At 42.2% G+C, this 24190-nt stretch overlaps 1 protein-coding gene across 3 annotated transcripts in view; it reads right to left on the bottom strand.

The window, feature by feature from the left end:
- ADARB1 (adenosine deaminase RNA specific B1) overlaps nt 1-24190 on the bottom strand; it is an 80408-nt gene that overhangs the window by 22571 nt on the left and 33647 nt on the right. For all 3 annotated transcript variants that reach the window (XR_011680322.1, XM_071434436.1, XM_071434435.1), the window contains exons 3-8: nt 18021-18095; nt 11333-12264; nt 3906-4020; nt 1924-2092; nt 1267-1415; nt 485-653 (exon numbers count right to left, since the gene is read on the bottom strand). Coding sequence is in view for 2 of the 3 variants with exons in the window: in XM_071434436.1 (XP_071290537.1) it covers nt 485-653; nt 1267-1415; nt 1924-2092; nt 3906-4020; nt 11333-12264; nt 18021-18048 (1562 nt within the window). In the remaining variant the exon portion in view is untranslated. The remainder of the gene's footprint in view (nt 1-484; nt 654-1266; nt 1416-1923; nt 2093-3905; nt 4021-11332; nt 12265-18020; nt 18096-24190) is intronic.

Below are 24190 nucleotides of genomic sequence, written 5' to 3'. Positions count from 1 at the left end.
TGTGGCTGGAATGGTACAGAGTGACTACACCTTGCCTCTGACACCAATTGCAGGTGAAGAATCAGAGCTTTATCACAGGGGTGGCAGCCACCCTCACACTATGTCCAAGCAGTGAGATAAGCCCATCAATTCCCTGCCCATTCACTGTGGGTACCATGCACCCCTCCTCTCTCATAGGAACCACAGGATGGTCTTTGATTGGAAGGACCTTAAAGGTTTATCTTAGTCAACCCCTCTGCCATGGGCAGGGACACCTTCCACTAGTCCAGGTTGCTCCAAGCCTCATCCAGCCTTGGCCTTGAACACTTCCAGGGATGGGGCAGCCATAGCTTCTCTGGGCAACCTGTGCCAGAGCCTCAGCACCCTCACAGGGAAGAATTTCTTTGCAAATCCCACCCAACCCAGCCCTGCTTCAGCTTTAGGCCATTCCCCCTTGCCCCATGCCCTCCTCCAGCAGTAACATCTGAACCATTCAGAGTCTCACCTGGCTATCTTGTCACTGCAGGACATGGTGAGCAGCCTCTCCCCTTGCAATACCCCATCCCAGGTCTGGATGGTGGTGGTGGAGCGCACAGGGATGGTTCCTTCCCCAGACTCGATTTTGGTCCGGAGCTGTCCTCTGGCTTTGCGGTTTGGATGTCTGTCCCCTTGGTCTGAAGGACAAAAAACACTGAGGATCAGCTGAGGAACCTTCTCAAAGGGTTTTACATTAGAATCACAGTAAGAAGGACTGATTTGAGGGCTCTGCCTGCAGTTACTGCTGGCTTGCATCACAGTTCCTACTGCTCTTGGCAACTTAGCTACAGCATCAGACACCTCTCACAAACACTGCCTTCCAAAAACACACCTGCAGTTAAAGCAAGCTTTCACCAAAGGAGCAGTAGGAAGCAGGCAGCTCTGGAGCTCTGTTCTGTGTGTTACAGAGTTAAAATGAAGTTAATGGGCAGACTGTGGAAGGGGCAGGCAGAGAACTGCTGTTAAAGGATGGAAACAGGGAAAGGGGATGGTTAGTTCTGTAGGAATACTTGCTGACTCACTGGCTTATCTCAGTTAGCATCAGCCTCTTCAAGACCACAGGGCTCATCACTCTATACTGAACTTCTACCACAGAGGAAGAACAGCTCAGATTTTTTTGGAAGAGATCTTTGTCTAACACACTTCTATGCTAAAAGGAAAGAAGACACCTAAATTTTAACCGTGCCACTTGTACATGCCCCAAGAATAATTTAAGCTCCCTTGGGTGGAAGAGGAGGACTGCTGCCATACCCTCTTGTGCTGCCTCATGGGGTGAGAAAATCCGAGCATCACCACAAGGAGATGTGCTGATATAGAGGTGGAACTGCACATTCTCCTTCAGCTTAAACCCGCCTTGCTCTGACCTGATGAAAATGGATTTTTGCTGATCTTCTTTATTGCTGAAACAGAGAAGAAAAGCTGGAGTCAAAACTGATTTAACATGGAAATAGGCATAAGCTGGGCAGACTTAACAGGCATTAAAAACCAACACAGGATGGCTGAAATTTCTATAATGTAAATCTAACAGTTGTGACAATTAACAAAATTAAAGGACCATCGAGACAGGAAACAAAGAGCCTGTGGTAATCCCAGGTGTCAAGAGCTTTCAGACACTTAAATGAAACATCAGCAACCTTTAGCCCACTTCATATTATTTTGATTTATACAGTTACAGTTCACAAAATGATTGCCAATTATTTTCCCTGTCCTCCTCTCTCATGATTGACACCTCACTGAATAAATATTTTGTTCTACTCAAATTTCGGGGCAAAGGGCACGAGTTCTAAATTAAACATCCTAATCCAACAGGACAAGTGCTTTACACTGAAATAATGAAGACAGATGTTTTCCAGAGACACCTTTTCAGCTCTGTGGGATCAGCTCATCATCTTTTTCCCTCCAGCTTACCTTAGGTAAAGCTCAAGTTGTGTGTACAGAAATTTCAGCAGACACCGTCGAGCTATGATTTCTGCATGGCAATCATTTAATGCAAGACCACGATCACTCATGTATTCACCATTGATGCATTTTGTTCCTGTAGAAACACTTATTACCAGGGCATCTTTCACATCTGTACCTGCAAAACAAAATTTCAGGAAGAAGATGCAATTAACATCACAAATAAAGCACTGAGTGATCTTCTTGCAGAACCTAAACAAGGCTCTTTTTTTGGTGGTTTGCTTCTTTTAAAAAAAATAAACTTTCTTTTCTTCTGATAATTTATTTAAAAACAAAAGCTTCACTCAGCCATACCTCCCCTGCACCAGCACCATCAGTAGTTCTTATGAGAACTACTCTTTTCATGTTGGAGCTCAGACAAGTTAAAAATTGAAAACCTGCAGGTAGAAAGTGCTGCTTCAAGAAGAATAATTAAAGCCTGAGATCCAAAATGCTTTTTTTCCTGAGATTCAGGCAGCCACAACTTTCAGCTGTACCTTCTGGTCACCTATGCAGATATTCACAGCCACTTGAGCAATCTGAAGGGCACTGGTTTATTAAAGCAGCAAAATGTTATGGAAGGGTATTGAGCCAAATACAGGAAAGGCAAGACTGGGGAAAAAGAAATATAAATGCTTAAATCACCATAAAGATTACCAGTATAAAGTGCAGTTCTTGGTATTAAACCATTCCATGCAAAAGGATGTTGGGTGGCTGTTTTCTAAGCAGAGAACTGCCTTTATCACTCAAGAAACCCAGCTGGATGAAGGACTAAGGAAGATGGGTCAAAATGCCACTTAGCAAAACGCTCAGGGGTAAAAAACAACCCAACAAGCTAAAATGAACCTGAGCCCAGCTGGGCCCTCCTGCCCACAGGGCCAGAGGAGAAGCACCAAGCTGTAACACAAGGCTGTGCCATGGGGTCACTGAATTCCAGGTGCTCCCCAGACACATGTTCATGGCAAGGTATTTTCTTATTGTGTGTAAAGCTATTGCTTCAGTTAACCAAAAGGCATCCACATGTTTAGTTAAGTCTTAATTCTTTGGCACATGACTCTTCTTGGAATTGCACATACAGGGCTGTAAATAGCATAAAAACCTGTTAAATATCACAGAACATAAATATCACAAAATAAAATAAACAAAACTACAGCATGTTCCTCATGTATTTGGGGCTAAAACAGTGTTATGAGCAGATGGAGGGCTGGCTGTTGCTCAACAGAGCTTGAGGAGCATCAAGGTTTCCCAAACCTCCCAACAGCCTGTGTGAGTGGGAGGGCAAGAGATCAGGAGGGGACACAGCTGGGACAGCCTCAAAATGAACACTGCACCAAGGGTTCACATGGATTGAAGACCAAGAGAAACCTTAATGTGAGGATAATCAGCAGCAGCATGGTCATAGATTAGTTTAGGACAGAACTTCACTGCTTTGGGGGATTTGGACAAGCAGAGATCTTGTGTCAGCCACGACACCACTGCTGACACGTGCACACCACTGCCATCTGCCAAAACATAAACTGCTCTCTTCAGATATTTTTACTAAAATGACTAACATAGAGCACTAAGAATAAAATGTAGCAAGAATAACAAAGTGCAAAATCTTAAAACCTTGCAAAGAAGCGCAATTCTTACATAATGTGCCCAAACCGGGAATACCAATGGGGAATTTTATTTATTTTCCCAAAGTTTCTTGATTCACTTTAAAACCTGAATTTTGTGAGCTACTCAGATGTCTCAGGCAGAGGACAGGAACTCTGTGGAAAAAGCAGTACCTGCAGGTCTAATTTTCCTCTAAGTACTTGAGATTTAATTACTATATTTAGTCCACCTTCAAGATGAAATAGTAAAAATACATTTCAACACTGCTTGACTGAAAAGAGTTCGTTTACTAGATGCAAACAGAGCTCTCATAGTTAAGCATTCAAGATAGTAGGTTTTTTTTTTTAATTTACCTGTTGTCATGACAACTCCAGCAAGGACTTTTCGACGTGCATGTGGAGATGAGAAATTTTCTGTCAAATCACTGAATTTATCTACAACCAAGCGTGCAACAGCATCAGCTAATACCTGTAGGACCACACAGAAATGCACATTAAAAAAATTAAAAAATTAATTTTAAAATTACAGGAGTATTAAGTTATAAAGATTTATACTTTTAAAGGATTGGACAAAGCAAATGAAGTGAGTGTTTATTGTTCACTTTAAAAATTGACATTGACGAGTCCCTTGCAAGTGGAAGCAGAGGTTTGAGTGCTCCATGTCTACCAAAACAAGGTCAGACAGTGCTAAGCAAAGCACTGAAGCACCTAATGCCCATGATCCTGATGAACATTTGAGGCTTGGGAGAACAACTGGATAGACAGATAAACCTATCCTCTCATGCTCAAACCTCAAAACACATCATTTCAGTATCCTCAACATTGAACCTGACAATAAGATTCAAGTAAAAATCCATGCCCCTCAAATGACCCTTTTATAACAATCTAATTCCTTATCTAACTATTATATAAATAAGGACAATATTTTTTTCAACCCTAGTTTAATGCTTCCTATTTTTACAAGACCTCTACCAAGTTAGGAATAGAAAATTTTAGTGTATAACCCCAAAAAACTATCTCAAAATTAGGAAAGATTTCTGTCTTTCAGGAAAACCTGAACTTTAAGTCAGGCTGTAAGTGGGGCTAACTTCCAAAAGGAAGGAGAACTTTTGAAATAGCAGTCCTGCTCCTGTTGACAGACAATCCAGCTCAGCACTGCAGCTCATCTCACCTGCTGTTTTCAAGGCAACTGGAACTGTAACTGCTAGAAAAAATGAGTCAAGACCAAATTCTTGTATTTTCACCTGAAAAGAAGCTGAAGCCAAGGCAACCATGTGTTGATAACCAGCAGTATCTGAGATGTTCTAGGTGTGCACACCTGGCCCACAGCTCCACGTGCCACAAATCCACAGATATTGTGTCACACCCACCAGCGCCATTCACATGTTGAAAGTGAGGCACTGGAACACAGAAGCTGTGGCTGCCCCACTGCTGGAAGTGCTCCAAGACAGGCTGGACAGGGCTTGGAGCAACCTGGACTAGTGGAAAGAGTCCCTGCCCATGGCAGGAGATGGGACTGGATGAGCTTTAAGGTCCCATCCAACCCAAACCATTCTGATACAGACGTGTTAGATGCCCAAAGGGAAAAAGGGGAAAGAAAAAAACAAAATACAAAAAAAAAAAAAGAAGAAAAAGGTTTGAAGACCACCAGCCCCATTCACCCCCATTTCCTTAACAAGGCTCATGAGAACCAACCAGCCTAGAAAGGCAGTAGACATGCTCTCAGTGTTGACTTGCTTTTGGAAAAGCTTTAGCACCCAAGAAATAACGAAAGCTTGGGTGTCATGATGACAGAGCTCAGCAGCTCTCACCACAGCCTGACAGAAAACAGTGAGCAGCAGTCAGGTCCCAGCTGCACCAGCCTCATCCATGTTTTGCAATCGCTCAACTTGTGGAATCAGAAGACTCCTGACATTGCAAACACCAATTTTCTTGAAACATTTGAATGGACTGCAACTCAGAAACTCCATACATTTTTCAGGAACACAATTTAGCTCAGAGGTCATGAACATGTCTGGTCAGGCACTGATTTTCAAACACAGTCTTTTTGTTGCTGGACCCAAAATTGGGTTAGTCCATGTTCTGCCAGCACCACAACCACACAGCTAAAAATCTGCATTTAATTGTCCTACTTACCTAATGCAGAAATCTGAACTTTAAGGTAAATAGACAAAAGAAAAGGCAAATAATTGAGTGGTTTTTTATCACCCTGGTCTTAGAAATGGAAAATTAATACACAAAAGGCTTAAATTATTAAGCTCCCTGCAGCCATGCAGGCAGATCACTGTATAGCCAAGGCACAAATTTCTCATTGCAGTGTTCTATCCCTAGTCTCCCTGCAGAGTAATGGATATTTGCTTCCCAGTTGCAAGTTTTATGCTCTCACTTCTGTAATCCATGTATTTTCTGCTCTGCCCTACACTGTGATGTGCTGGACAGCACACAGTAAAATCATGCTGAATGACACTGTGATGGAATATAGATACTACAGAAACAAACTATTCCAGACAGGAAATGCTTCAGAATGCTTCAGATCACTTCCAACCCAAACTATGCTATGCTTCTATACTTAACAGAGGCTTCACAACTGCTAGAAAAGGCCTGGCATCCATTAGCTTCTTCCAGAAGGAGTTGGTTTTTTTTTCCACACAACAAGCACAGCAGAGGAAACTGTGGTGTTGGTACACAAAGGAGCATGCAGTGAGTTCCTCCAGGAAGATGGAAGTTAGCACAGCAGAACAGGATGGAGTTGCATCTCACAGAGCCTGGAGCTCAGCCGCTGGCAAGATAACCTAAAAATGCTTGGATGAACTTGGAGCTGGACACTGGGGAGAACTTATGAAAAGGACTAAACAGAACTCAAGCAAGACAAAATGAACCTTGGGAGATGCAAACAATCCAGGATGAACTGGAGAGGAGGAAAAAAAAATCACTGCCAGAAAACAGGCAGAGAGGTTAAAGTTTTCTTATTTCTATTTGATAGACAAATTGCATGACAACAGCTGGGCAGTGAGGAATAAACACTGTTAAATACCTATAGATGTAGTCACTAAGATTTTGGTCTTTGGTAAGAACACTCCCCCAAGAAATTAGAAGAATTATCCCTCTCTCCCAAGCAGTCTATTACAGTGCCATAGTTAAGGGCATGAAAGAGAAGGGAATAAGGCAGCACCAGGAACAAGACTTGCTGGCCAGAAATTCCATCCTGCTGTCCCCATCTCAAAACCATGGACTTGAAGCTGTTTCCACAGCAGCCCAGGCCAGTGACTGGCCTGAGTAGGGATCCTTCACATCACATTCTGCTCTACTGCCTTTGATATAAATAAATATTAACTGGAACATAAACTGAACTCATGTCTCACCTTCCCTGTGAATGCCCTAACATTTGACACACAGTTTCTCTACCCCCGCTTCTGCATTAAATCATTATTCCAAGTTGAGTAATTCAAAAAAGGAAAGACCCAAAATAGCTGACAGTTGGTTCAGTAAGGCATGTGAGCTCCAAATTATTTTGGGTGCGTTGCTCCCTTCTCTGATGAATTTACAGTGCATCCACTCCTTTTCTACACACACAGACTGGCTTTGGGTAAATACAGATGTTGCAGCAGAACCATCCCGATCCTTCATACTTGAAAAATATTCAGGAGCTGATGAAGTTCAGGTCAATCTGGAGCTAAAGAAGACCCTGGAAGGCCCTGGAGACCACCAAGATGAATGGGGATCCCCTAAATGGTGGGAGAGGCAGCAGCAATAGCTCACAGCTCTCACAGGAACTGCCCCAAAACATCTCAGTCCTTTGTGCTCTTCTTGGATCTCCAGGGACCCTTTTCAAGCAGAAATGTTCTCCCTTTGTTTGTTTTGATTTCTTTTTCTTATCTTCACAGTTTATGGCTTATGTGAACTTCCCACTGCAGGTAAAATCAAGGTCCTCCCCTTTAACAGTGACCAGCACGCACAATTCAGAGAAGTTTCCTGGAATGATTTAAAGAAACTTCTGCCTGGTTATAGAGTCTTCCACTGCTTATGCTGATGTATCCTGTACAGTTCTTCCAATTCCACAGCAATTATTCCAACAAATAATGCATGATATTCCCATAAATATACTCAATATTATCTTTTTCCCAGATTTGAATCCATCTTATTCTTATTCTCCTGTATACATTTAACAATTCACTGCTATGAACTGCCTAGAACTCCTTGGTACCTCTCCAGAAGCAGCATTCCCAGATCTCCAATCATGTTCATAATTATTTGTGTATCTTTTATAAGTTTGAATATTTTTTTATACTTCCTCTCATCCCAGGTGGAACCAGGACTAAAAAAGCACATCAAGTACATGTAGCCATTCAGAACAGCTTCTCACCCCATTCCTCCTGCTTAACGTTTTGTTTCAATGTCTGTCCCCAACAGCAGAAAGGATAAATTGAATTAGGTGAATGATTGAGAATACTCTCTCTAGTGATGTTTATCAAACTGATCTCATTTGCAGCTACACTGCTCACTTGTGTAGCTCAACTTGCTTTCTCTCACCACAGTCAAGCTTTCTAATTTTAATAACTATATTTAAACTTCAATGTGAACGACTTCAATTTCCAGCTCTCTGCACACCCTGACTAATCAGTTACCTTTTTAAGTAAACACTTGGAGGAAATAAAACTAGGAAAACCTCCTTATCAGCTTTCTAACATAAGCCATTAGTGGTCTGAAGAGGTGATACCTCCAAGCAGCAGGATCCCACAGTCTGATGGAAAACTGCTCCCTGAGTGACCCCAGCAGCCTGGACTGCTGCAGGTTTGAAGCATATACTGGGAATTACTGCTACCAGTGTGTTCTTTTCTCAGTTTTACTCCAAAGCATTTGGTACTGGCCTGAGAACTTCTTTTAGGGACAGCACCATGCCATCTTTGACAGAGGTGTGAGACCCCTCCAGAGAAGGCCACCAAGATGTTCCAAGAGCTGGAGCCCCTCTGCTCTGGAGCCAGGCTGGGAGAGCTGGGCTGTTCACCTGGAGGAGAGAAGGATCAAGGGACACCTTAGAGGCCCTTCCAGTGCCTGAAGGGGCTCCAGGAGAGCTGGAGAGGGACTTGAGGCAAGGGTCTGGAGTGAAGGAGAAGGGGGAATGGCTTCCCATTGACAAAGGGGAGCTTTAGATGGGATATTGGGAAGAAATTCTTCCCTGTGAAGGTGGTGAGGCCATGGCACTGAGAAGCTGTGGCTACCCCATCCCTGGAAGTGTTCAAGGGCAGGTTGGATGGGCTTGGAGCATCCTGGGACAGTGGAAGGTGTCTGTGCCCATGGCAGGGGGTGGGAATAAGATAATCCTTAAGGTTTCTTACAAGCCAAACCATTTTGTCTTTCTATGATTTTTTTGGGATCAGTTCACAAAGCAGAGCTAACCATAAAAATATTTTCTTTGTTTTGGAGAGGCAAATCCCTCCAATACAAGTGTGACAATCTGTTCAATACCAACACATCCACTGCCAAGGTGCTAAATGCACAACTGCTGAGGTTCTCACTGGGACATTTCTGCCCACTCTGAGGCACACATTGATTGTGTTCCTGGGTTTAACTCACTTTCCCAGCACAGAGATGTTCCTGACTACAGGGAACCTTCCTTCATCCCTGACAACACACCAAGCTGTGAGCAAGCAGACCAGCCCCTCAATAACCTCCTGTACAGACCATAAGATTATTATTCTCACATCTATTTCACAACAATACATTTTTGACTACAGCAACCCTTCTGTACCATTTGATACTTGGCACTTGTGTTTGTGCATTTAACTCTCTTTGGGGCACCTGCAGCTCTGCTGGGGTCACAGGCAGACATCCAGCCACACTCACCACCAGCACCATCACAGGGAACATCTTAACTCTGTTCTTCTCACCACAAATGAGCTACAGGCAGGTTTGGACCTGCCACCCAACAGTCAATTCCATCTTCACTGGCAAAACCACACTGTACTTCTTTTATTTCCCCTAAGCACTTGGTATTTGATTTTTTTCCTCCCCTCACATATTTCTACCTTTCTTTTTTTCCAACCTGATCAATGTTTTATGTTTTCCACTGGTTGTATCAAAACCTATCCTCATTTACATCATTCCTGCATTCTTCTGTTTTTGTGATTTCACTCACTCTAGGATTATCTCTGAACCTAACACTTTTTTTACACAGTAAACAAGGTCTAAAATAATTAAACAACTCACAGACTTCTAAAAGAAGATAATGAAGCAGGACCTGAAGACAGCACAAATGCTTAAATCATTAAATACATACCAGACCAAAATCACTAATATGCAAAAGACCTAATGCAATTCACTAACAGCTAATTATAATTCAAAGCAAAGCAACACAGTGAAGTGCTTGATGACATCCTGATGACAAGCTGATCAAAAGCCCCTGAATAAAAAAATTACTTGAAATAGGGTCTAAACGAGGCAGCACCCATGTACCATCTTTTTCCCAGCTCAGCTTGGGTTTTTCACACTTTCCTCTTCCAGTTTCAGTTTTCACCATTTTACTGATGCAAGAACTAAAAACACATGAATTAACAGCAGTGAAATTTTTTTGATGTCTGGGGTCAAATCTACTTCTAAAAGCAGAGAACACAGTCTAAAATCACTGAATCTACTGAAGATATTGTAACTACCCAAACCAGCACGATCCTGGATTTGAAAATGAAGGAGACATTTATCAGTAACACAGTAATAGTGCAACATTAAAATAAAACCATATAGGACATTCTGAAACATGCATAATGTCCATATATTTTGAGAAAACAACATACTCAAAATAGTCACATTTACTTACACTCTTTGACCCCACATTATCAAATCAGAACAGTATGTTAGAATTTTAATGAAATCTAGAACAATGGTTTTGAGATAGAAAAGGTCAAAGCCTTGAAATTCTCATAATAAACAGAAAGCTGCAAAAGAATTCACACACAAATACTTTCATTTAGATGGGTATATAATATCATTAAAAATACCCAAGAGATGCAGTAGAAAGACAGCAGTCAAACAATTATTAGTGTAGTTAGACTAGGAAGAAACATAAACAAGAAAAGAGGAAGAACTTTTCTGCATTAAAAAAACCTCAAATTACTCCATTCTAGTGACTTGAAATTTCTGATCTGTGTCTGGTATGTTGGATACTTGCCCTCAAACAGTTCGTTAACTATCTGAATTAAATTATTTCTTAGCTATATTTACTTGCCTAAGTAACTTTCATATGCATATTAATTTATTTGCCTAGAGCACAACCCTTCAGATGAGAGCCATTTAACCACACATCCTGGATACACACACATGGAAATCAGTGGCAGTTGCAACAGCCTCAATAAATCTGACCTTGACTCACAACAATTTCTGTTTGCAGGAGAGAATGATTTTCTTCTCTGCTAAAAACTATTGTACCAAATAATTTCACTTAAAGCAGCAATTCTCACTTGAACTCCATCTAAGTCTTGCTGCCTGAGATGAGCAAGATGTGATTCAATCTTTCCCCAGCACAAACCGTAATTCAAGCTGGCACTGGTGCTCTCTTATACAACAGGATCAAGGCTGAAAACATCAGAAACAAAGCCTCTTCTCTGTGCAAGAGAATACAAATTGTCAGGAGCTGTAATTGTATAAATCACATAATGCAGATTTACATACATATATATAGACACACATATCTACAGAAGCAGAAATGCTGTTCAAACTGATTCAATCCACAATTTGACCCCTCTTGGTCGTCACCCAAAGCCATCCACAACACGCGAAGCGTTTCTCACCTGTGGCAAGTGTAACTGGAGGCCCTCGCTGGGAATGGGCTGGCGAGAAGGAGTCTGGTCCAGCTGCATGTTGAACAGGGATGCCAGGGCCGACTGAGCAGCCCGAGCTTTCGCCAGCTTTTTGTTCCTTCCCGAGCCTTCGAAAGTCTGCCCGTCCACGGCCACGGCCATGACAAAGTTCTTGGCGTGGCTCTCTCCGCTCTCCGAGAGGAACTCGTACTTGAGCCCGGGGCGCAGCTCGTTGAGGATCATGACGGGGTTCTTCCCGCTGGCCGTGGGGTAGGGGGAGGCCGGGGGCAGGGGGGACTGGGACAGGCTGCTGGCTACGGCGCACGATGGCAGCCCGTAGTCCCCGCCGGAGCCGAAGGAGCCGTCCCCGTTGGAGCCCAGGTAGAAGGGAGCGTCGGAAGGGACGGGCGTCTCGAAGCCGTTGAAGAGGGTGTCGGGGAAATCGGCCTGGTCAGACGTGAAGTCCGTGTTGACCGACAGAGTCCTGCCCATGGCCAGGTGGGCCTCCGAGGCGTTGGGGAACTGCACGAAGGAGCGCAGGGCCTTTTCGGCAGCGTGAAGCTTGGCTTTCTTCTTGGTTGGGCCAGACCCCTCGAACACCTGCCCGTTGACTTCCACCGCCATCACAAACATGGGGGCGTGCACCGGCCCCGTCTGGGAGAGGAGTTTGTATTGTAAACCGGGTTTGATCTCGTTAAGCTGCATCAGGGCGTTCTTTGGCAGAACGGGGCCGGGCGTTTTCTTCCTCTTCTTGGGGCGGAATTTGGAGTGGCCATTGTTGCCCTCCTCCAGAGGCCTCTTCCTGCTGCTGCTGCCGCCGCCGTTGGAGAGCGGGGTCCCCTCGCCAAGGCCCTGCCCGGCGCTGTCCTTGGGGGGAACGTTGTCCACATTGCGGTTTTCTTTAATGTCGGTGCTGCTCGAACCTGCGGTGCCCAGAAAGAGTAACTTACAATGCCTTCGGTGCAGGATCTTGTAAATGCAAAATTTATAGATTCCTTTATCTCTCTTTGTAACTGGTTAAGTGATGTGTGCTCACAGGTTAAATATTTTGGCCATGCAACCAGAGATGATGATAATGTAACACAACCTCTCAATAATTCAAGAAATAACGCACTCAATCTTCAAACCACACACCTGATACAACTGCACAGCAAAAAACCTCTACAACTTTTCTTTTTCATTTTAATTATGCTATAACAAAGCTTTTACTTCTAAGTTATATTTAGCCTTAAAATTGCTTTAAATCAACAATATAAGCTATAGCAACATATGCCTACAAAACAAACAACTACCATTAGTAAAGTAAAAATGGATGCCTAAGACCACAACTCTGAGCCAGATATTTAATTCTATTCTATTATCAGTTTAGTCATGTCACTTTTTTCCACACAGTGATTTTAGTTGCTTAAATTGAAAAACTACATAAATAAAACCTTTGTTCAGAGCAATGAAAAATTAGGCAGCTCTTTGATAGGCACCATGACTGAAGAGTGTTTGAATGCTTTTATTTCTCTTTAGCCATTCCATACTTTTCAAATTCAGTGGTTTTTTTACGCCTTTTCTAAACATTCATTTCATCTCATCCCAATTTTCTCAGGAACTATAGCTGTCCACTGTGCCAGCAGGACCACAAGATCATATATTTCCACATAGACTTGTATTAAAAAAATCTCTAATTCATCATTTACAAGCATAATGTCAAGGAAACTGCTGTCATGGAGTTACAAACCCAAAAATCACTAGAGATCCTCTCTAAGGCCATGTAAAATCCAAGTGTGACAAAAGCTGCACACTCACTGTGAGAATATTTTAATGGGAGAGCAGGGAAGACAATACAATATTAATGTAATGATTTGTTTTCAAAAATATAAGTTGGGATAATGATATGTCAGAGCTATATATAAGGAACAGAATTTGCTTTAAGTTCAAAGACCTCATTTTCACCCTGATAAAGAAACTAAGGAAATTAACCATTTGTACTTTCTACTGGCATTTGTGAATGAAAAGGCAAATGTAATAGATCAATTATTTTTAATTCTCCTGTTCCAAAACTTCAATATATCTGTATTATATCTACACTGACTCAAGGTGGTAAATGGTCATTGAAATTAGAGCAAACCAGGTGGAAGCTCTCTTTCACAGTGACAAATTCCAGTCATGCTTTCAGTCTTCCCTAAAAATCCCCTACCATGCACACATCACTTCACCCAGGTTACAAAGCTGATGGAATGGTGACTAAATTTTCATTTATAACATCCTCCAGCAAAAGCTCGATAGGTTACTCCTTTCGGTGCTCGAAAAGAAAAAAAGGAAGGAAAAAAAAAAGATCAAAAGAAAAAGCCAAAATAGGAACACATTTTGTTAAATCACAGCAGCACAACAAAGAATTGTACAGTACTGATTATGCAATTAAGTCAATTCAATTCTGTCAAGAATTTAAATTCTGAAGCATTTCATTGCTAGAAATCTGCTACATTTAATCAAGTATCTCTTGCTCAGCGACAAACATATTGCCTGGAGAATGAAGGCTATAGGGCCACAACTGTCAATACACAGTGTTCATGCATATATTCTTTATAAAAATATGCATTTATGGTAGAGGAGTCTAAGGACAATGGAGGAAATTTTTAAATCTTTCCTTACAGTGAGTTTCTTACATCTCAACTGAAAAACTGCCCTTACTGGTGGCACCAGATATTTGTTATCAACCACCAAAACTTTCAGGCTAAACAGAAATCATTGACTTAACACTAATCAATGGTCTCTGGTTTCATTTCTTTTTATATGAAAACCACTACCAGTGCCTGTAGGAGGAAAACAGGAGTTGAACAGAGTTCAGCTGAACATTAAAAGCTTTTCCATGTAAGCATGTCAGCTGGAGGAACTCCTTCATCAAGCAGGGGAAACAATGTCCTGACAGAGAGGAGGGACTTGTAGGGAGCAGGAAATAAACTTGCAGGCTTACCTGGAATTATTAAGAGAGAAGGGAAGAAAACTACTCCTTGCCTGAGAGCTACTAGGCTTTGTTAGCTTTGGACAACCTGCAGGGTGGAAGAAACTTGGAGAGGAAGAAGAGAGGGAGCTGATCCTGAGTCAAACCAAGAGACCAGGAGGAAAGAAAGTAACCATGGAGCTGATCCAAATCCAAGTTTGTGACGGAAAGACTTGCTGTGCAAACCAAAAGGACCTGTGCTTGTCTCAACCCACAGAGCTGCTGCACTGCAAGCAAAGGTCCCTCCCTCTCTCAAGGTGTGCTTTTGGTCCTTTTGGTCAGCCTGTCCAGCCCAGCAGGGCTGAGGCCTTTGAATTACCTGAGGGCTTGGCAAAGATCAGTCAAAGCATCACCTGTTCAAGTCAGAGATGTCACCTCCCATCCTGGGAGGTACATGGACTAACTTCTCCAGCCCAGCCTCTCCCTGGATGCCTTTTCCAGGCATGCCACCCTTCCAGGGAAGTCAGGAATGGCTCTCCTGGCTCCTCCTCACCTTGTCCAGTTCCCCACAGGTGACAGGGCCACCAACAGACCCCAGGAGAGGGCATCACACCAGTGTAAGGACACATAAGTGTCCTCCCAGGGCAGCCTCACAGCCCTGGCCTCTCCCAGAGATGATGGCAGGGAGGCACATGAGCTTTTTTCCCCTCCAAAAACGTTCTCTAATGGCTTTGAAAGACCCCATAAACCTGTGGTATCCACAATGTCCTGAGCAAGGTGCTTCACCACTTCATTACAAATAAAAACATCTCCCATTTCTTTCTTTCATCCTCCACCTGATAGTCTGACTACATCTACTGGGGTTTATTTGCTATTTTTTAAAGTTTTTGATGATTCTAATATTAAACACTCCATACTGGGCATGATTTTATAGAAATCTCTAATATTTCCAATCTTTAAATTTAATTCCTCAAGGAATGAATGCTTTAGAGAGGCCTTTGAAATCCATCACATCTGCTGTGCATTTAAAGCTTTCAAGCAGCATTAGCACATACATAAACAATTAATGACCGAGATCCTGTTTTCTTAAACATTTATACAACCCATGATTTTAAAACTGGGTATTTTTCAGGAGATTGGTATATTTTCTAGTCATTAAAAATATCTGGCAGCTTCAACTAGATATTTGACTTATATCTGTGGAGGCCACCCTAGTAAAAATCATAGCTGACACCAACAACTTCAGCAGAAGGACAGTTCTGCCCTTCAGATTTCAGCTGAGCACTTACAAACCCAAGGACATTTGAAGCAGGAAAAAGGCATGGGAATTTTTCATGCCAGTAAAGAAATAAATCTTCTGTGGTGATGCTCTGGTTTATTTTTGGGCTTATTCCCTGTAATTAAAAAGTGTCTGCCATTGAGATGCTTGATCCATTTGGGATCTTCCATTCCTGCTTGCTGAGAGGCAACACTCCCTCTGCTCTGTCTGATCTGGAACACAATTAATGAAATTTAACTCTTAGCTGAACCAAAAGATGGTTCTAGCTACCCCTTATACTGCTGCTTTCATTCAGTGGCCTGGGGAAATTCTAAATAAGTCATTTTCTTCACTCAAAAACAAGCAGAAAAAACCACATGCTCTCCTGAGAGCATCCTTTAGAAAAAGGAGCAAATACATCAAAGATAAAGGTCAGGAGAGTCACATGCTTGTGTTCCAAGTGTCCAGAGTGCAGCCACGCAAAGCAACAAAAAAACAAATAAAAACATTCTAAATAACCATCTCTTTCCCCAAATCTCTTGTAGTGTCTCTATGACCAAAGGATAAAGAAGGAAAACACTAAAAATTCAAGTCTGAAACACTGTTTTCTCAGGGATATTAATTTATTAATGTAAGACATCATCACTGTCTTATATTTCATCTGAACAAAAAAAAAAAAAAAAGTCATCTTAATTTTGGTTTCTGCAGAGGAATTCTTGTTATGCAACCACAGGCTACAAAGACTGCATAGCCCACCTTCCTTTCCTTCAAAAACCTTTCCCCAAAAGCAGTTACATAAAATAATAAAAAATTTAACAGGCAACTTCTAACATGCCACTTCACAATTATAAGAGATATAAAAGTAAAGAAAGATAAACAGTTAAAAAATATATCTCTGCACAAATCAAAGCAAAGAACTTAAGAATTTAAACTTTGATTTCTGAACCCCCCAAATCAGATGATTTAACATTTCAAATTCATGATGTTTGTGTGGGCACACAAAGGAAGGTTGTCTTGCCCTTCATAGGCACTGGGCTCAGCAAAGGTTCTGACATCTCAAAACTGAAGTCATACAAATGCATTCCCTAAACAATTCCATGGAGCCAAGCTCCTGACAAAATAACAAATTCCTTGAATGGCTTCCCATATCGATGCACTAACACACAAAAAAACCCAGAAGCAGACAAAAATTTAGTGTTTTTCTTAATCACACAGAATGAAAGACTGCCCTTATAAAGAGATTGTATCTCTCCAGCTCAGGAAGGCACCTTCTATTCATGCTCAGCTATACCATTATTGAGAAAAGGGATGTTTTATCAAAAAAAATTATAAGAATTATCCAATTACACTTTTTGAAGGCCTCAGTAGGGAAGGCACCTTTAGAAGCAGTTAAAATATCCATGTGAAGTAATTTCTTATCTATCAGGGAAAAGAAAATTATACCAAGCATATTGCAGTTGAGTTCACTGTTTAACTACAGAAAAAAAGATTAATTCTATTTCAGGTAATATTTTTCACTTTGGTTTTGGGTTTTTTGGGGAGAGGATGTTTGTTTTGGGTTTGATTGGTTTATTTTAACACAATGATCTAACTTCCTCATCTCCCTCTAAAATTGTTCTGTAACTCCTCCAGACTGAGCTGCAACTCTTCTGCTCCAAAGCCAGGGCTGGGCTTTGTCACCTTTGCCAGATGCACTCTTTAGCCACTGCCACTTGGGGGAAAAAGAAGCACATTTGTTATAACATCATGTACAATTATTTATAGTCAGGCACAGCACAGCAGCAGCAGAACAATTCTCTGAGTCACGGAAAAAAAGGAGACAGCTGAAAAGCAAATAACAGTAAAAATATTTTAGAAAGGTTCAAGGAAAATACTTTTCTCCTAAGTTATTGGATCTTAATTATACCCCACAGTTAGCAGTCTCACACACTTGGCTGCATCAAGTACACAGCAAGATGATCACTTTATTTGACTATTTTTGTGCTTTAAAATCACTTCAATAATTCAGTAGCTCAGGGTTGGGACAATCACCATCTAAAGAGAATCATCAGCTCATGTGAGACCTGCAGAGAGCTTTTCCAGCTCCTCCTCTGCTTTTTCTTTCTTTCTCCTTTTCTGCTCTCCCTCCTTTATATTGTACTCTTGAAACTCCATCCCCCTCACCTTACCCCTCACTCCTTACTGGTACTTTACCCTTGGCATGGGCACTACTGATATTATCCCTCCCTTATTCATTGCTGGTTCAAGACAGGGAAATATTTTGATTATTCAGCTGCTGTAGGAAAAAAATAAGGTATGAGGTATAATACAGAAGGTATAATTATATTAGCATATTAAAAACACTGTTAATGCAAAAGCTCCAATTCACTCTTCTTCACTGCATTTTAAAATATCTTCATTTCTTTGCAGTTGCCCCTGTGCTTGGGAGAAAAAAATTACTTTCAGACACTATTAGTGAGTTTATTACAATATAAATAAACACATCTTACTCATGTTTTCTTCATCGTCTACATCCATTGTGAAATATCTTTGCTGGTTTCTTGGCTGGCGGAGACGGCTTCTGTCTGGAAAACAGGGAGGGGGATATTCAGGCTTTAAGGTACCAACTTATTAGGTTTCAAACTTATTAACAATAAGTTGAAAGATCCTTTAAAAGTAGCAGCCCAGGCCCTGGCTTAGCACTGGGCTGTTTAGGTAAATCCTGACCAAAACTGGATTTACCCAACTGATCCCTCCTAAAACTGAGATGCTCATCAGTGACTGAAAGATGCAGCCCCAATCTGCCAAAGGCCAGAGTGGGATGATGAAGACCACAATGAGGTCTCCTCACAGTGGCTGAACAGCCAGGTGCTCTCAGCTGCTCCTCCTATGGCTTCCCCTCCAGACTCTTCACTTTCTTCAGACAATCTCTAATAACTTCATGTCTTTGTTACATTGTAGTGCTCAAACCTGTCCCTGGGACTCAAGGTGAGGCCGTGCCAGTCCAGAGCCAAGTGGGACAATCTTCTCCCTTGCCCAGCTGGGGATGCTGTGCCTGATGTCCCTCCTGGCTGCCAAGGAACTGCTGACTCCCGCTCAACTTGCCATCAAACAGGACCCCACAGGTCCCTTTCCACAGCACTGCTCTCCAGCCTCTCCTTCCTCTCACAGCCTGGTCTATACACACTCAGAATCCAGCACTTCCCCCCTTGGTATTGAACTTCCTGTGGATGGGGACTGCCTAGCCCTAAAATTCATCAAGGTCTCCCTATAGGGCTCTCTGCCCTCGAGGGCGTCAACAGCTCCTTCCAATTTAGTATTGGCAGCAAACTTATTTGGTATTCCTTTGATTCCTGCCTCCAGGCTGTTTATGAAGGTGTTGAAGAGCACAGGGACAAGGACAGAGCCCTGTGGAACCCCACTAGGGACTGAACACACACCTGATGTCACCCCATCTATTTATAACCCCTGAGACCGTTTGCATTACACAACATCAGCACACTCCACTGTAACAAGAGGAAATTAGTTGACTGTAATCAACAGGACTTGTAAATAATTATCACCTCAATTAGCACATTGCACTGGCTCCAGTTACTCCTGCAGCACCACTTTGTACTCAAGCACTAAGGACTTGACAAATTCCTGGTTTAACTTCTGGCAAGGAGATCAGTGAGCTCCCTGAGCCAAACTAGGAGTGAAAAAGGCTGAAGAGCTGCCCCACACTTCCACACCATGCATAAACCCTCCTGAGGAGCTGGGTTACCAGCCTGGGCTCAGCACCTCACCCACAGCCTGAAGGAAAGAAAAGGCAAGCTCCTGTCTGGTAAAAGCAGAGGCAAACAGAAATTCTACTTGCTTTTTTGTTTGTTTGTTTTTAATCATTTCAGTAACTGTGCTGAAACAGATTCTGAAAGCACCGAGGAAGATAAACAGCCAAGGACAGTTGACAGAAGAGCCTTAAGGCACCTAAGAGATGCAGTCCTACACTGCTGCTGCAGCCAAATGACACTAACACTCTGTTTTAAGCTTTAACCACGTGTGTTTATGAGTTAAGACTACTCTTGGCATATAAAGAATGATCACCTTTTTTCTCTAATCCTTTCTTTATAAAAAATGCAGGAGTCCAGTTAGCAGCAGCCAGCTCCTCCCTGCAGTCCCCACAACTGCACCAGCACATCACTCTGGGAAAGAGCATAAGAGTCAAAGAAGCACTAACTTCAAGACCTTCAAAATCAAGTCTGAATATGAGCATGGCCACTGAACCCAAGCATGAAATGCCATATCTATTTGTTTCCTGAGCAGTTCCAGGGATGGTGATTCCACCACTTCCCAAAGCTAAGCCTCCCTCACTCTAAGCACTACAAGACTGTGTGTGCTTGATACAAGTAACTGATTTCCAGTACAATTAATTTCTAACAACCACCCACTTCAAATCAAAAACACTTGGAAGAGAATGAATCAGTTATTTAAAGAGTATGAAATGTTGTGGATGTCCCAACCCCAGCACTGTTCAAAGCCAGGCTGGATAAGACCTTGAGCAACCTGGTGTGGGAGGAGTCCCTGCCCACAGTTGGGACTGCATGATCTGTAAGGTTCACTCCAATCCCTAACTTTCTACAATTCTGTGAATAATGTGTAGGGGACAGTCCTGAGCTGGGCAGAGAGAATGAACTCAGTACTCTGTATACACATCTATCTTCCAAACTTCCTCCCACTGTAATCCATGGGTTTTCTTTTTTTCAACCTGGCTCTCAAAGGTAGAGGATTTGATAATAAGAAAAAAGGTTTTTCAAAGTCCTTCCATATAAAGTAGGACCTATGTATGCCCTCAGAAAGACAGGGGAGATGTTTTCACCAAATGGACTCTGAGCCCAGGCTGCTCATTACAAAAAAAGCTTCCTCTCTTGCCAAGGCATGCTTGATTATTCTGCAGTCATTAGTGATTCAGTTATCATTTCACTTTGAAAAAGGAACAGCATTTCTGCCTTCTTGGACCTTCCAAACTTTTATTCAAGCAGCAAAACTGCATAAATAAACACATTCACTGCCTGCAAATAACCCATTTAGTAAGTGACATCCAGGAACATCTCAGGTGCTACAGACACAAAGACACATCATGAGGTTGGGTAATGGTCAGTGGCATCTGAGCAAGGACACCTTCCAAAAGGACTTCACTGAAGCTTGGACACCAAGGTATGTATGATAAACTCCTGAGTTTCACTCCTAAAATCCTGCTATGGGATAAGGGACACAACTACAGTAACACTCAGCAGTGCAAAAAAATTTTGTTGGGGAATAAAAAGTAAGAGTAAAGGAAAAAGCTTCATTGCTGTTCAGAGATTACCAAAGCTTTCAAGAACAGCAATAAGGAATCAGTGCCATAAATACAAAGTGATTTGGGTCAGTGTATTTACAGCAGGTTCTGTGTGGAATGGGGCTGTGGCAGAAGGCAGCTCCATGACTACAGGGACTGTTTTCTCCCAGGTATACTGATAAAATAAATTGAGGGTTTGAGTGCACTATGCTGGTGTAGCAGAGGGAAGTTTTTTGTTCATAACACAGAGCAACAAACCTCCACCCAACACTTACCTAAATTCACTCACTGAAGCCAAGGCAATCTGCATAGTAGCACATCCTGAAATGTTCTGAACTACAAAAACCTTTCTTTTCATAGATGCATTAAAAGCCAGCCATATCAAACAGGAAAACAGTATCTACATGTATGCTAATTTAAGTGGAGCCAGGAAAATGTAAACTTTTAATCCTCTCCTGGTTTTACAGTCTTTCATTCCTGTAGACTATTTCCAAAGATAGAAAGAACATCAGAAGTACTTAAAAATGCAGCAGCAAACACAACAGAATTTGCCTTTATTTCCACAAGAACTACTTGAGAGATTTTTAGGTAAATGTTAGCTATAGCAAGTACACAGTACATGAGAACTTAGAGATAACCTGGTTTTCTTCTGTCTGAATATCTAGGTATTGACTGCATGCAAAAAACAGTTGTGAAAGACCTTAAGAGTAATCTTGGTTTATTCTCATTACTGAGAAAAACCCTAAATATGTCTTGAAAGGGAAATTTCGCAACTAACAACACTTTACATTCAGCAAATGGCATATATGGAAAAAATCCCATTAACCTGAGAGATGACACAGAACTGTTAGAAAACAGCCTAAGTCAGAAAGCTGCAGTTTTAGCAAGTTCCATATTTGTTCAAAAGTCCTCTCCTTCCAAACTTTGAGAGTCAAATGAAATAAAGCATTGGGAAATAGATCTTGCTCAAAGTATTACCAACAAACTGGCTTTCTTATGAATCCAAAGTGCAAGCTAGCAAAGAGATTCAAACCTCACCTGAAAAGTACACTTAGACTACCACCACCACCACCTCCTTTGTTCCAGCATTTCAATGCAGCAATTAAAGCCCTACCTTTCCTCTCAGATCTCTTCATCCTCCTGCGCTTCCAGTGCACTCGGGCCACGCTGCAGAGGTTGCCCATGCACAGAGCCATGGCTTGATGTGATGCCATGCACCCCCTGGCACCTGTGCCACCCCTCTACCCCTCCCAAAACACCAGCAAGCTATTCCCAACAGGAGGGTTATCCCTGGGCTCCTCTCCCAGCCCCTGGAAGCCTGGAGTGCACTGATGCACAGCCCAGTGAACAACGATGAGCAGAGGATGCAGCTCACCCTCACCCACTGCCAGAGGCACGAGTGACAATCAACCCTTTGTCACACAGAAGGGGCAAGGAAGGACAGTTCTCTGAGAAGGACTAGATCAAAGGCATCCTTACTCCTAGGTGTGGAAAGGCACAATAATTTTATTTTGTTATTAATAAAGGAGGGCAACTCTTGAGTCTTGTAGCTCAGAAATGAGGAGAGACATTAAGCAAGGAAATATTTGTACAGCCTAGTGCATGAAACAAGATGCTTTCAGCATCCTTTAGAACTCTCAGGTTTCTCAGGTTCCCATTTCATACACTGCCTCAAAAGGCACAGAATGCAGCTGGAAATAGCAGGAATACATATGCCAATCTCAAATATACTTGAGTCACAGATTTTCCATACAAGAGTTTCTGTCAGGCCTGACCAAGAGGCCTCCCACTGTCAACACCACCTGTAGTATTTTCCAGCTTTTTCATAAACTAAAAAGTAACATGTCACATTTATGGGATAATCATCCTGTTTCCCCATTTGAGTGACCAACAAAGATATGTTGATCCTATAGACCCTACAGCATCAGCAGCACAGGCTGAGGGCATTTTATGGATATGTAGAGGATATATTAGGATATTTAGATTATTTGATATTTTTTATATATTTGAGATATTTAGATTATTTGAGGATATTTTAGGATATGTAGATCATTGGCACAGGCTGAGGGTTGCAGCTACCCTTTAATCCTGCCCTCAGATTAAACCTCACAGGACAAAAAGCACTTTGCAGCAGGGAATGCCTGCAGGGGCAAGCTCCAGTCTGTTACTGCAGTGATGAGACTTCTCTGACCAGACACCTCCAGCTGCTCTCAGACCTTTATTTCTCAGTACATCAGGAACACAGCACATAACTGAATCTAGATGATCTCTGGTACATGACTTACATGCACCATCATATTTTGACAACTATCCAGGCTGGCATTTTTTGAAAAACATTGCCACTGGCATCTTAGTAGGAGTACTTCACTAACCAAGCCCAACATGCTCCAGCTCTGGAACTGGGCTGATGTGCTAACAGGGAGCTCTACCTGCTGGCACTCATTCCCAGATCCCAGATAACAGCTTTTACATCTCCAGACTGTGATGGAAAGCACAGACTGAGTGACTGTAATGATTTCTGTCTGAAGCCTAAGCACTGAAAGCTTCCAACTTCCCCACTTCAAAGGAACTGAAGTTCTACTTCAGCATCCATGTTATTAGACACTACTACTCATTGTGAGAATGAAGAAAGAGCAACAGGATCATTTGAACTTGGTTTATGCAGAATTTAGAAAGAAGAACTAACCATGGAGGAACAAGCCACCAATGCAATGGCCATGCCACAGTCACATATTCACCACCAAGAAGCTCAGGAAGAAATGAATCCTATCAAAGAGCAACTCCCAAAACTAGTGCTGTGCCTAACTTGGTGTGCTAATTAACTGTTTCTGCATGCTAATGAACAGTTTCAGGCCCAGTTTCACATTTCAATGCACAATGAGCTGTGTGAGAGACAAAGGACATGGAGAGTGAGGTATCTACACCTACACAGTTCTGAAGGAACAGCAACACTGACAAAGAGACAAAGGGAAAAAACACCCCTTGGGGGGAAGGAGAACTCATTTTCCACCTTTGAGAAAACAGCACAATTTGTAACATGCAAAGAACAGCCTGTGCAACTACTGAGCCTTTTACCATAATTCCTTCAGCTGCTCAAACTTTTACCACCTTGTTCTCAGCACAGCAAAGATTGAGATGCATAGAAATGTGTATTTCTCCTTCCTTCTGGGGGAAGAAATCCTGCATTAGCTATATGAAGTCAAAAGTGATTTTGCTTTTAATAATTACTTTATCTGTCCTAACTTGTCAGAGATTTGAATCACAAAATTTGGTGTAAAGACTGAAAAGAGACTTCTTCAGGTCACCTTTGTAGCTCTCCTCCCCAAAGCAGCTCCTAACTCTACCAACCCCTGCTCCTCAAGGCAG

This window comes from Agelaius tricolor, unplaced genomic scaffold, assembly GCF_023055355.1.
Source record: "Agelaius tricolor isolate 1412-34295 unplaced genomic scaffold, bAgeTri1.0.p SCAF_10, whole genome shotgun sequence".
Lineage (NCBI taxonomy): Eukaryota > Metazoa > Chordata > Aves > Passeriformes > Icteridae > Agelaius > Agelaius tricolor.
This window is presented reverse-complemented; position numbering and strand designations above follow the sequence as displayed.